This window comes from Prunus avium, chromosome 5 (genome assembly GCF_965620075.1).
Source record: "Prunus avium chromosome 5, drPruAviu1.hap1.1, whole genome shotgun sequence".
NCBI lineage: Eukaryota > Viridiplantae > Streptophyta > Magnoliopsida > Rosales > Rosaceae > Prunus > Prunus avium.
In genome coordinates, this window is record NC_142288.1 from 14,376,320 (window position 1) to 14,390,585 (window position 14,266).

A 14,266-nucleotide genomic window follows, 5' to 3' on the forward strand; every position below is an offset into this window, starting at 1 on the left:
TCATCTAGTAGAGTGTTCGGGGGTACTCCGAGTTTGCAGCCAATTGGAGACGTCCATGAAGCAGTGGAGTCCAACACTGAGGTGGAGGAATTGGGCAACAACAACAGACTCAAGATGAAGAAGAAGAAGAGACTCAAGATCAGGTGGAGCCGCCATCCATAGCAAGGTCAAGGCCCAAGAGAACCATCAAACCTCCTCAACGGTTTGGATGGGAGACGGACGTAGTTCACTATGCTCTAAACATAAGTGAAGGAGACCCAACTACGTTCCAAGAAGCAGTTGAGAGTGCGGAACGGGAAAGTTGGATGAGTGCTATGATGGATGAGATGGAATCTCTACATCGGAACTTCGTTTGGGAGTTGGTCCCTAAACCCAAAGACAGAAAGGTGATTGGCTGCAAGTGGGTGTTTAGGAAGAAGGAAGGAATATGTGAGAAGGAGCCAACTAGATTTAAAGCTCGTCTAGTGGCTAAGGGATACTTACAGAAGGAAGGAATTGATTATGATGAGATTTTTTCCCTGGTTGTAAAGCCTACTTCTATACGGTTATTGCTCTCCATAGCGGCACAGTTGGACATGGAGGTGGAGCAAATGGATGTGAAGACAACTTTTCTCCATGGAGACTTAGAGGAAGATATCTACATGAGTCAACCTCAAGGGTTCGTTGAAGCAAATAAGGGAAATCTGGTTTGCAGGTTGAAGAAGTCTTTGTATGGGCTCAAGCAATCTCCAAGACAGTGGTACAAGTGCTTTGACACTTATATGCTGCGGATTGGGTATAAAAGATGTGAGTCGAATTGCTGTGTGTATTCTCATGTGTTCAAGGATGGAAATATCCTTTTGTTACTACTTTATTTGGATGATATGCTAATTGTGTGTCAAGATGTGTCAAAGGTTCAAGAGTTGAAGATCCAACTTGGGAAGGAGTTTGACATGAAGGATCTTGGACCCGCACAAAAGATCATAGGAATGGAAATAAGGAGAGACCGAGATGAGGGCAAGTTGTGGCTGTCACAAAGCAAGTACATAGCTAAGGTACTTGAAAGATTCAATATGTTGGATTGCAAGCTCGTGTCTACTCCTTTGGCGGAGTACTTTAGGCTAAGTGCCCAAGAGAGTCCTTCTAGTGACAAAGAGAAAGATGAGATGAGTAAGGTTCCGTATGCAAGCGCAGTAGGGTGTCTCATGTACGCAATGGTTTGCACACGCCCGACTTGGCTCAAGCTGTGAGTGTAGTTTCAAGATACATGGAAAATCCGGGCAAACAACACTGGAATGCGGTGAAGTGGATTTTCAGGTATTTGAAGGGCACCAAGAGGTTTGGGATTTTGTTTGAAAGACAACAAAGAAAGGCATGTGTGTTGGGATATGTGGATTCAGATTATGCGGGATACTTAGACAAGAGAAGGTCCACCACAGGGTCTGTTTTCGTTTGTGGTGGAGGACCGATTGGCTGGAGAGCGGTGCTACAATCAGTCACTGCATTGTCTACTAATGAAGCGGAGTATATGGCACTAACAGAGACTTATAAGGAAGCATTATGATTGCAAAGATTGGCACAAGAGTTTGGGATAGCTCAAGACCTAGTGGTGATTAAGTGTGACAGTCAAAGTGCTATATGTTTGGCCAAGAACCAAGTGTATCATGGAAGATCCAAACATATTCATGTACGGTACCACCGGATAAGGGATTGGGTGAACGATGGGGACATTGCGATAGAGAAGGATCATACAGATGAGAACGCTTCAGATTGCTTGACCAAGCCAGTAACAGCTGAGAAGTTCAGACAATGTTTAAGCTTGCTCAATCTTGTTACATGTTGAAGATTGAGGTGGAGCTCTTGGGAGTTACTAGAACGATTTCCAAGAGATTGAAGATGTTCTAGGGATCAATGGTTTTCACAAAGGTGTTTAGGCTCGCCAAGGTGGAGATTGTTGGAGTTGGCTCGACTAAACGAAGGAAAGAAGGAAGCAGCCCAACTTGCAGGGGCTCGAGCGGAACCTGCAGGCGCTCGAGTAGCAGAGGCATCTTGGCATAGGCGCTTGAGCGGGCCTGCGGCGCTCGAGCAGGTCGCGATTTCCTGTTTTAAAACAGGTCGGTTTTTGGCCTATTTTTGGGAGGTTTTTTAGTTTCATATTCCTTGTATGATTGTGCTAAAGGCCTATACATATAAATAGGTACTTTAGACTAGGGTTTAGTAGAGATTCAAGATATACAAACCTAGGGTGAGAGAAAAAGAGATCTAGAGAGAGAGAGAGAGATCAAAGGGAGTTCTTTATTGTAACCAAAGGGATTTTTCTCATACTAGTGAATTTTCTCGGGGATCACCAGAGAGGACGTAGGCACGACGCCGAACCTCTATAAATTCTTGTGTGTTCTTGTGTGTGTTTACTATTGTGGTTTCGTGTGCAATTTATCTTTGCATAGCTTGTGTTGTGATTGTTGTGTAGTCCATAAACGACAAGGTCTTGGAAGTGTTTTCGCACAACAGATTTCTGGGTTTTGAGCCTTTTTCTGGGGAGACTCTGCTGGTTTTCCGGTAGAAGTCAAACCTTAAAGCTGTTTTTAGGTTTAGGGCAAAGAGGGTATTTTGGGTCATTCGTGCCCGACACCAGCCAGGTGTTGGACACGAACAAGGTTCGACACGAATTCCAAAGTGGAATTTGAGTCGGGTCCTTTCATAACCAACCAATCCAACTCCTAAAAGTTTCATGGGAATTATTAGACTAAAACAAACTAAGAAACAAGACCACCGCTCCACATCCTCTTGGGCAACCCGAAGATCGACATAGCGTCGTTCCGGTTAAACTCATAGTGCTGCACCGGCTGAACTCGAACCCGACGCAACTCGACATCATCCCCACCTCGTAGCTCCGAATCTAAATAGAGGGCTGACAACTGGAGCCAAATGCTTGCATGTGTGGGCCAAAAGACAACAACTATTTAATGGTGATGCCAACATTTCACGGCGACTGCTTCTACATCACAAAACAAAACAAAAAAACAAAAATCCAGAGGGAAAAGGAAGGGAAGGAGAGGAAATGGGATGAGAGGAGAAGAAAGAGTAAGGAGCAGGAAGGGTGGCATGCAACCCCAAAAGGGACGACGGCTAGAGATTTTTCTTTAGGGTTTTCTCACCACGTAACTCTAATTAAACAGAAAAAGAGATGAAATGAAACCAAACAATTTCACAAGGATTAAGATTAAATAAATTTTAAAATATAATTTCATGATATAAATGAGAGCAGAGCTTGCTAAGAATGCTGATGACGATCATACTTATTAAGCGAAATTATGATCTTCATTGTGCATATGATGATAGGGAAGATACAATAAACATGTGAACTTTTTCTAGTCCACAATTCCAGCCGTCCGGTAGCTTTCAATGGAATCAATAAGAGTTTCATCCACAGGCCGGAAAGTCCAACCCAACCTCTGCAATTTTTCCGAACTGTAGTGCTCTTTTTCTTCCTCTGTGTGGGTAAGGCTGCCAATACCAATACAAGGGCAAGGCATCTCAGTAAACATCAACATGGATGGTTAAGGCGCACAAACTGAAAGATGAAGAAACAAAGAGACCAACTAAACTAATTATTGGAGGGTAAGAAAAACTTACTTGTTGGGATAGTTGTAGTTAGGATATGCAGGCCTCAAGTACTTCTCCACCACCTCCTCTGCACCGATCTCGTGCGATGTGCATATGTATCTCTCTCCGGCCTCAGACTTGTTGTATACAAGAAGCAGTGCTTCTGCTAAATCACGAACATCCACGAGCGTCCAGTAATAGTATTTGAATGACTCAAGCTCACCTACACAGACTCTCAGACTTGTAATCTCAATTTATATATGCATATAAATTGATTTGAAACAACTACCATATGCTATATATAGCTAAGTAGATATAGATACCTTTTACAGTCCCAACTAGCAGAGAGCTACTTAAATTCAACGTGGATTGCAAAATTGGCCCCAAAACGACAGAAGGACAAACAGTTACAACCTCAAGTTCATTTCTTTTTCCAAACTCCAAGGCCTGGCTTTCTGCTTCTGTTTTTGAAAGATAGTACCATTTCTGGAACACAAAATTAATGGTCTGGCTTCAGCATAAAGTCAAAATGGAAAGTAAAGTCCTTCTTCCATCAAATATAAGTCAAAATGGACAATTACCTTGGTCGTTTTAATATATTCAGGAACAGACCAACAGGTCTCGTCCTTGACTTGACCCTTAGGCCAGTCAGGGTTCATAACAATAGCAGCTATGGAGGACACAACAACAACTCTTCACTTTGGCTTCGACGCAAGCCTTAAGTACATTAAGCGTTCCCTTTACAGCTGGTTCAAGAACCTGCAACATTTATATATATATATTTATTTCAAAATATATCCATCTGAGAGAACAAATCTTTAATTATTCTGTGGAAGGAGCTGGGCAGCTTGAACTATAATAATTAATAAAAACAGCATAACTTATTTATTTTGAGGTCTAAATAAATATAACAAGGGATTTATATTGTAAGAAAATTAATTAATGTAATATAATATATTCTTGCCTGATCAGGATCTGTAACACTAAGAACAACAGGACTGGCAACATGGAAGACTCCACTGCATCCTTCAACAGCCGAACGCAGAGAATCGTAGTCCAACAAATCTGCCTTGAAAAGTTTCAAGTTCTCTGATGCTTTCTCAAGCTTGTTCAAGTGAGCATACTTGCTCGCCCCTACACATCAATACATTTTTTTTTCCTTTTTTTTTTTTTTGAGAAGGCATGCAATTTACCTATAAAAATCTACACTAAACCCACAATAATTTTATATAATATATATGCTGATATTTTTCCAATCATAACTATTAATTAATTAATATGACTGAAGAGGAAAAATAAAATAAAACCAAGTAAGAGAAGAGAAGAGAAGAGAAGAGGGTGGGAGTGATGAGTTGAGTGACCTGGCTGTCTGACTGTTCCATGAACAACATAGTCCTTTGAGAGAAGAAGGTTGACTACCCAAGAGGCTGCAAATCCTCCAGCCCCAATCACGCATACTTTCTCTTTCTCAACCGCCATCTATAATCTACGTATTATTAGCTGCCATGTCTTCTCGTTTACTCCGCACTCTGGTTACGTTTATAAATATTCTTGCAAGAGTCTGCACCACACAAATTTCGATAAATGGAGTTTTCAAAAAAGTCTTAATTCCTTTAATTTTGTTTTCTTTTGAATTCCTTTTTTTTTCTTGACTTAAATGTCAAAATGGTCTATGTGTTTTACTTCACAATTGAGTCCATGAATTATCAATTTGGCACATTTGGCTGTTATATTTGTATTTGTTAGACAATGTGATCCCTTCCATCCAAATTCCGTTAAATATTAAAAAAAACATTTAAAATTAATTTTAAAAAGCAGTAATTGATTGTAAAATATTCAAATTCAATCTATAAATGGAATTTTTAAATAAATAAAAAAATTTCTCCTCCCTCAATTTTACACTCAGACTACAACCACCTCAAAACTCAAAACCAAACTCACCACCACCACTCCAATCCCAACACCACCTAAATGTTGAGATTTATTTAATTATGTTTATTTAAGTTTTTAATTAACTAATGCTAACCTGGTAACATAGAGACCAAGTCAAGCTAGAGTCCTAGCATGTAGAGGATGTGGTTGAGTCTGCTCACCACGATCACAATTTGCTTCCGTTGTTTAGAGTTGTTATCTTCACAAAATCTGCACTAGTTGTGTTAGTGGTTATAGTGGAGTTAGAGTTTGTTTTTTCTTTGCTTCTATTTAAGATGTAAACTTGTTCTGTTTTAATATAAGAGAATCTTCAGCTTTCAGTATACAAAGCATCCTTTACGTTTTGGTTTTAGTTACCAACATCTGGTATTAGAGCTCTTCTTGGACTTGATAAAGAAACACTCGAGTAAAGAGTGAAGGAGAGAGTCTTGCACCAACAAGAAACTATGGCAACTAAAAAAGTCACTGAGAGTTTTGTTCAACCTACAATTCCATGGTTTGATGGTCATTATGGTCACTGGAGTATGCTGATGGAGAACTTCCCAAGATCAAAGAGTATTGGCACCTCGTGGAATCAGGGATTGACTCACCAGCATGAGTCACGTTGACTGAACAACAGCAAAAGAGATTTGATGAACAGAAGCTGAAGGACTTAAAGGTAAAAAATTATCTATTTCAGGCAATCGATCGATGTATTCTAGAGACCATACTCGAGAAGGTGACCTCCAAACAGATATGGGACTCCATGAAGAAGAAATATGAAGGCTCAAAGAGAGTGAAGCATGCACTGCTTCAAACTCTAACGAGGGACTTTGAAACCCTCCAAATGAAATCAGGAGAGTCAATAACTGATTTCTTTGCTAGAACATTGGGGATAGCAAAGATGATGAGATCAAATGGTGGCACCATGGAAGAAGTAAAAGTTGTGGAGAAGATATTGAGATCATTGACTCCTAAATTTGACTAAGTTGTTTGCTCAATTGAGGAGTCAAAAGAATGTTGCTGAGATGCGAATTGATGAATTGTAAAGCTCTTTGCTAGTGCATGAGCAAAGGCTTAACCATACCATTATTGCCAGTGATGAGCAAACAGCACTAAAGGCTTCTACTTTCTCTGAGTCCTCAAGCTCTAGAGGAGGAAGAGGTCGTGGAAGAGGTGGACGAGGTCGAGGAAGAGGTGGTTGAGGCAATCGAGATGGTGGAAGGTTTGGGAATAGAGATGATAGCAAATCATCTCATGTCCCCAAGAAAGATGATGACTCTCAAGGAAAAGGAGGAGGCCACTATGACAAGTCCAAAATTGAGTGTTACATATGTGGAAACTTTGGTCACTACAAGAGTGAGTGTTACACGAAGCTGCCAAAAGAGAAAGGAGAAAAATCCAACTTTGCTGAGAAAAATGAGGAAGAGACACTTTTGATGGCCTTTCATGCATTGGAGGAGTATGATCAAGAAACACGGTACGTGGATACTGGCTGTAGCAATCACATGAGTGGATGTAAGTCTTCCTTTATTAATTTAGATGAAAGCTTTCGTTCAATTGTGAGCTTTGGGGATAAATCAACTGTGTGTTTGTGCCTGATAAATCACGGCCATAAGCTGGCCGAAGGAGCCCCTTCTCTCGGCCCTGGCACTTGTTCGTAAAAAACTGAAACGCAGCGTTTCGCCAGGGTATTTCGCCTTCCTAAAAATAAAAGAGGAAATGCTAAGGCATGATCATCTCGGCCTCAAGCGCAGACCGAGGCCGAGGCCGAACAAAATTGCGGCCAAGGCATTAAAGGCAAATCATCACGTGACAGCAGGGTCCCAGGCTTCATTTAATGAAGTAGTGCCTGTTTAATGCAGCAAACCCATTGGCCACAAAGAAGCATTTAATGCATGAGGGAAGGCGGGAAGTGACTGAAGTCAGGATTTGGTGATGAGGATCAGAGTGATTAGACGTGGACATTCTCACAAGAATTCTGACAGCCTGAGATATTGGTTCACCAGCTATCCAGGCCATAAATGCGTCTCCACGGCTAGAAGCTCAGAACCCACGATCAAGAGCGGCGGCCGAGATTCACCGGGATTTCTGGGGTCACACCACCATACTTCACGATCCCAAATGTCGATTGGACTGCCCACTTGCGCTAATCAGACTCCACTATGCGTAAATTCAGCCTCGATTACTCATCCAGGGACTCTTCCTATAAATACAAGACTCGAGCTACATTCAAAGGGTTCAACACCAAAACAAAGCCTCCCACGGAGCAACTTATTTTTCCTGTAATGCACTTTCAATATCTTTACTTGCTTTCCTAGGAGTAGTGGTAGATTGTAAGGAAAATCCATTCATCAATATATCATACGACCCTTGATTTTCAAGGCGCCGGAGCACCATCCTTGTTGTTCGTTCACTCACCCCATATATCATACGACCGTCGCTTCCTGAGCAGCGCGCCGGAGCACCGCCCAAAACCCACCACCAACACCATCACTCGACGGCCTTGTAGTTCAGGCCGTGAACCCAACAGCCGAGACCAGTTCCTTTCTCGGCTACAATCGTTTGACCAGGAAGACAGATCAAACAGGCGCACCACTTATCCATCCAACACTCATCAACACATCGACGCACGGTAGACCGTGCTGGCACGCTCGCGCACAAACCTCACCGCACCCAAAAGCAGGAAACCCCGTGTTAACGCACATCCCCTCAGCCCGGAACTCCAGGCCATGAGATTTGCGTGGCAGACACTGTGAGTGATGGGAAAGGGAGATATTCAAATCAAGACTTAAAATAACTCTGTTGAAACCATTGCAAATGTTTTTTTTATTCCTGACTTGAAAACAAGTTTATTAAGTGCTAGTCAGTTACAAGACAAAGGCTACAGGATTACAATTTTTAAATGAGAATGCGAAGTGTATGATCCAAAAAGAGGCTCTATTGCTGTGGTAAAAATGTCCTCAAACAGGTTGTTCCCTTTGAAGATCAAGACAATTCAGGCTTCCTTGCTTACAATTGAAGATGATTCATGGAGATGACATTACAGATATGGTCATTTGAACTTTAATGGTTTGAGAACACTTCACCAAAAGGAGATGGTCACGGGCTTACCTGAAATAACTCCTCCATCAAAGGTTTGTGAAGAATGTATCATTGGGAAACATCAAAGAGATTCATTTCCAGGTGGCAAGGCAGTGAGGGCTCAATCAGTTTGGAGTTAGTTCACTCAGATCTATGTGGACCAATTAATCCAATCCCGAATGGTAACAAGAAGTATTTCATCTCTTTCATTGATGATTTTAGTAGAAAGACATGGGTATATTTTTTGCAGGAAAAGTCAGAAGCATTTGATGCATTCAAAAGCTTCAAAGCCCTAGCTGAGAATGAAACTGACAAGAAGATTAAAACACTTAGAACAAATAGAGGAGGGGAGTTTTGCTCAAAGGAGTTTGATTTGTTTTGCAGAGAAAAGGGCATAAAGAGACATCTCACCACTACTTACACACCACAACAGAATGGTGTAAGTGAGAGGAAGAATCGAACCATTCTTAATATGGTTCGAAGTTTGCTAGTTAAAGAGAAGGTTCCAAAAAGGTTTTGGCCTGAAGCTGTACTATGGTCAGTTCATATTCTTAATAGAAGTCCCACATTTTTTATTAAGAATATGACTCCTCAAGAAGCTTGGAGTGGAAGGAAGCCCTCGGTTGATCATTTTAAAGTGTTTGGGTGCATTGCATATGCACACATCCCCGATGAGAAAAGAAAGAAGCTGGATGATAAGAGTGAAAAGTGTATTTTTCTTGGTGTAAGTGAATCCTCAAAAGCTTACAGGTTGTACAATCCAGTGACAAGGAAGATAGTGATAAGCAGGGACGTAAAATTTGATGAAGAAACTATGTGGAATTGGAATGTTGAAAGCTCAGTCCAGAAGCCACTCGTATATGATGATGTCTCGGATGGTGAGGAAGAAGAAGTACTTGCAACTCAAATTCAAGAATCACCTCAACCTGTGGCTCAACCTCAACAACAATCAGAAGAAGAAAGAGATTACAATTTGAGGGATGAAAACACAAGGAAGAAGCCAGCATGGATGATGGATTATGATGTAAATTTTACAAGTTCCGATGATGATAATGGTCATTTTGCTTTATTTGTAGACAGTGATCCAATCGCAGATGATGAGGCTGTTAAAGTAGAGAAATGGAGGGAAGCAATGGACAATGAAATCAAGTCCATTGAGAAGAATCACACTTGGGAGTTGACAGACTTACCTAAGGAAAAGAAAACAATTGGTGTTAAATGAATTTTCAAGACAAAGTTGAATGAAAAGGGTGAAATTGACAAGCACAAAGCTCGTCTAGTAGCAAAAGATTACAAGCAAAAGCATTGCATTGATTACAAGGAAGTGTTTGCCCCAGTTGCAAGACAAGATACAATCAGGTTGGTGGTTTCACTTGCAGCTCATGTAACTCTAATTAAACCAAAAAAAAAAAAAAAAAAAAAAAAGAAGATGAAATGAAACCAAACGATTTCACAAGGAATAAGATTAAATAAATTTTAAAATATAATTTCATGATATAAATGAGAGCAGAGCTTGCTAAGAATGCTGATGACGATCATACTTATTAAGCGAAATTATTATCCTCATTGTGCATATGATGATAGGGAAGATACAATAAACATGTGAACTTTTTCTAGTCCACAATTCCAGCCGTCCGGTAGCTTTCAACGGAATCAATAAGAGTTTCATTCACAGGCCGGAAAGTCCAACCCAACCTCTGCAATTTTTTCGAACTCAAGTGCTCTTTTTCTTCCTCTGTGTGGGTAAGGCTGCCAATACCAATACAAGGGCAATGTGTCTCAGTAAACATCAACATGGATGGTTAAGGCGCACAAACTGAAAGATGAAGAAAAAGAGAGACCAACTAAACTAATTATTGGAGGGTAAGAAAAACTTACTTGTTGGGATAGTTGTAGTTAGGATATGCAGGCCTCAAGTACTTCTCCACCACCTCCTCTGCACCGATCTCGTGCGATGTGCATATGTATCTCTCTCCGGCCTCAGACTTGTTGTATACAAGAAGCAGTGCTTCTGCTAAATCACGAACATCCACGAGCGTCCAGTAATTGTATTCCAATGACTCAAGCCCACCTACATAGACTCTCAGACTTGCAATTCCCAATTTATATATGCATATAAATTGATTTGAAACAACTATCATATGCTATAGCTAAGTAGATATAGATACCTTTTATAGTCCCAACTAGCAGAGAGCTACTTAAATTCAACGTGGATTGCAAAATTGGCCCCAGAACGACAGAAGGACAAACAGTTACAACCTCAAGTTCATTTCTTTTTCCAAACTCCAAAGCCTGGCTTTCTGCTTCTGTTTTTGAAAGATAGTACCATTTCTGGAACACAAAATTAATGGTCTGGCTTCAGCATAAAAGTAAGGTCCTTCTTCCACCAAATATAAGTCAAAATGGACAATTACCTTCATCGTTTTAATATATTCAGGAACAGACCAACATGTCTCGTCCTTGACTTGACCCTTGGGCCAGTCAGGGTTCATAACAATAGCAGCTATGGAGGACACAACAACAACTCTCTTCACCTTGGCTTCGACGCAAGCCTTAAGTACATTAAGCGTTCCCTTTACAGCTGGTTCAAGAAGCTCCTGCACAGCATTTATATATATTTATTTCAAAAGATATCCATGTGAGAGAACAAATTTTTAAGGCCAAAAGTCACTTTTGGTACCTATAGTTTGGCATTTCAACCACTTTTAACCATGTAGTTTCAATTTTGTCAATTTTGCCATTGTAGGTTCGTATTTGTAGCAATTCAAGGACATGTTAGTATTTTTGTCAATTTCTTTAACGATGCAAGGGGCAATTTCGTCAACCCAAAACCCTTAAGCTTAAAAGCTTGTTTGAAATTCTCCCCTTTTCATATTAGGGCTCAAAATTCAACCACTAATCCCAATTTTTGAAGAACCCTAAACCAAATGACCAATTTCAAGCCCTAATATGAAATTGTGGGTGTTTCAAACGAGCTTTTATGCTCAAGGATTTTGGGTTGACAAAATTGCCCCTTGCATTGTCGAAGAAATTGACAGGAATATTAACTTGTCCTTGAATTGCTACAAATATAAAACTACAGGGTCAAAATTGATGGAATTGAAACTACAGGGTCAAAAATGGTTGAAGTGCCAAACTACAGGAACCAAAAGTGAGTTTTAGCCAATTTTTAATTAATCTATGGAAGAAGCAGGGCAGCTTGAACTATAATAATTAATAAAAACAGCATAACTTATATATTTTGAGGTCTGAATAAATATAACAAGGGATTTATACTGTAAGAAAATTAATTAATGTAATATATATAATACATTCTTGCCTGATCAGGATCTGTAACACTAAGAACAGCAGGACTGGCAACATGGAAGACTCCACTGCATCCTTCAACAGCCGAACGCAGAGAATCGTAGTCCAACAAATCTGCCTTGAAAAGTTTCAAGTTCTCTGATGCTTTCTCAAGCTTGTTCAAGTGAGCATACTTGCTCTCCCCTACACATCAATACATTTATTTTTCATTTATTTTTGAGAAGGCATGCAATCTACCTATAAAAATCTACGCTAAACCCACAATAATTTTATATGATATATATGCTGATATTTTTCCAATCATAACTATTAATTAATTAATATGACTGAAGAGGAAAAATAAAATAAAACCAAGTAAGAGAAGAGAAGAGAAGAGAAGAAGAGAGTGGGAGTGATGAGTTGAGTGACCTGGCTGTCTGACTGTTCCATGAACAACATAGTCCTTTGAGAGAAGAAGGTTGACTACCCAAGAGGCTGCAAATCCTCCAGCCCCAGTCACGCATACTTTCTCTTTCTCACCCGCCATCTATAATCTACGTATTATTAGCTGCTATGTCTTCTTGTTTCCCTTCATTCTATCTATCTATCTATATATAATTACTTAATGCTGTGTTTTCGTTCTGAAGTGCTTTTTTGCCTCGTTTACTCCGCACCCTGGTTTTACATTTATACATATTCATGCAAGAGTCTACACCATACAAATTTAGATGAATGGAGCCTTCACAATTGTCTAATGCCTTTAATTTTGTCTGAATTGCTTTTTTGCCTCGTTTACTCCGCACACTGGTTTTACATTTATAAATACTCATGCAAGAGTCTACACCATACAAATTTAGATGAATGGAGTTTTCACAATTGTCTAAGGGCTAGTTTGGCATTGCAATGCTTTAAAAAAAAAAATACTTCTGTTGTGCTGCGAAAATAATCAGTTGTGAAAAAAAGCAGTTAGACGTTTGGTAAACTGTATTTGAAAAAATTGTTGTGAGTAGTCAAAGTGTTTGGTAAATTTTTATCATAAGTGCTTTTAGTATGTATAATGATCAAAAAGAGCATGATGATGAAACTATTTGTTTTTTTCTTCATTCTTTTTCTACTTTAAAAAAAATAAAACAAACTTCACTACATAATTTTTTTTTTTAATTTACTCTTTTTTATCAAAAATTGTAATCTACAATTAGTACACATATATTAACATAAATTATAAATTAATATTGTAACAAAAGTAGTTCTAAATATTGTTATATTAATAATAACAATGTGTTTTGAGGGCTTCAGAGAGAGTTAGCATAACAAATATACAAAAATTGTTCAATTTTAACATGTCCAAATAGATCACTACAATATAAAAGAAGCTAATTAGATCCATTCATTAAACTTGTAGCGATGCTATTTCTCAATACTTCCATTTCTTGTGTTCCATTATCATGAAGACTATAAAGTTCTTGTTGTACATCAACATCCTCACCTAAGATATCATTTAAAGCATCAAAATGTCTATCACATTGGGCATGCCTCATGATATTTCAACCATATGTCAGTTTATGAGTTCCCCACCACAATAACCAGCATGCTACAATCACTTTTGATAAAGCCCACTGACACAAAACATATAAATAAAAGGAAGAACTTGAAACCATGACCACATAAAAATAAAAGCTTTATTTACCAATAAAAAATCTTCTAACACAATAAATCCACCGATACTAAAAAAAACATAATAATAAGGAAGAACTTGAAACTATGACCACTAAAAAATAAAAGCTTTATTTACCAAAAATCTTCCAACACAATAATGGACGACAACTTAGATGGAACAGCAGTTTCAAAGAACAAGAGCTTTTTTTTTTTTTTTTTTCATTCTTGAGAAAAGAGAAGTCCACAGATCTGACGCTTTTCTTGTCTTGTAACTATGAGAACTAAAACTAAAGTCCCAAGGAATTATGTTTGAGCTTGAAGACAATGATGGGTATATTTTATATTATATATTTAACCCCATTCTTAGTATATTTTGGTTAATATTTTGGAAGAATTTTGATACTTTGAATTATATTTCCAATATAGGACTTTCGACTTCCTTTGGAGCAAAACATAATCAAATGAACAAATTTTGAAGTAATTCCAGTTGGAGGACGTTCGTGAGTCACTTAGCTTGATCATATTGAAATTTCATATTTTTCTACCAAGCGGTTATTTTCTGGCAATAGAATAAAGGAGTAGTGCATGGTGCTGGAATAGTGACGTTTTGGGCTTTTATTTCGTTTTGGAGCCCAAAATGACCTCGGATAGGTTTGTGGCCTTTTGGAGAAGTGTTCAGAATGTTTTTATCTTTAAAACAAGCTATCTTGGGCTTGATTTGGAGGAGATTTGAGGCCAAAACGTG

At 39.0% G+C, this 14,266-nt stretch overlaps 1 protein-coding gene and 1 pseudogene across 2 annotated transcripts; both read right to left on the reverse strand.

Moving 5' to 3' along the window:
• Positions 1-3,250: 3,250 nt before the first annotated feature.
• On the reverse strand, positions 3,251-5,120 carry LOC110755080 (cinnamoyl-CoA reductase 1-like; annotated as a pseudogene). Its single transcript, XR_015835726.1, has 6 exons — positions 4,947-5,120; positions 4,550-4,719; positions 4,167-4,344; positions 3,909-4,071; positions 3,616-3,808; positions 3,251-3,486 (listed from the first exon to the last, which is right to left on the reverse strand). The product of XR_015835726.1 is annotated as a cinnamoyl-CoA reductase 1-like (transcript).
• Positions 5,121-10,093: 4,973 nt separating this feature from the next.
• On the reverse strand, positions 10,094-12,631 carry LOC110755081 (cinnamoyl-CoA reductase 1-like). Its single transcript, XM_021956239.2, has 6 exons — positions 12,295-12,631; positions 11,900-12,069; positions 10,995-11,177; positions 10,749-10,911; positions 10,459-10,651; positions 10,094-10,329 (listed from the first exon to the last, which is right to left on the reverse strand). The coding sequence occupies exons 1-6, from the start codon at positions 12,410-12,412 to the stop codon at positions 10,194-10,196; spliced, it is 963 nt and encodes a 320-aa protein (XP_021811931.2). The 5' UTR covers positions 12,413-12,631; the 3' UTR covers positions 10,094-10,193.
• Between the last annotated feature and the right edge of the window lie 1,635 nt (positions 12,632-14,266).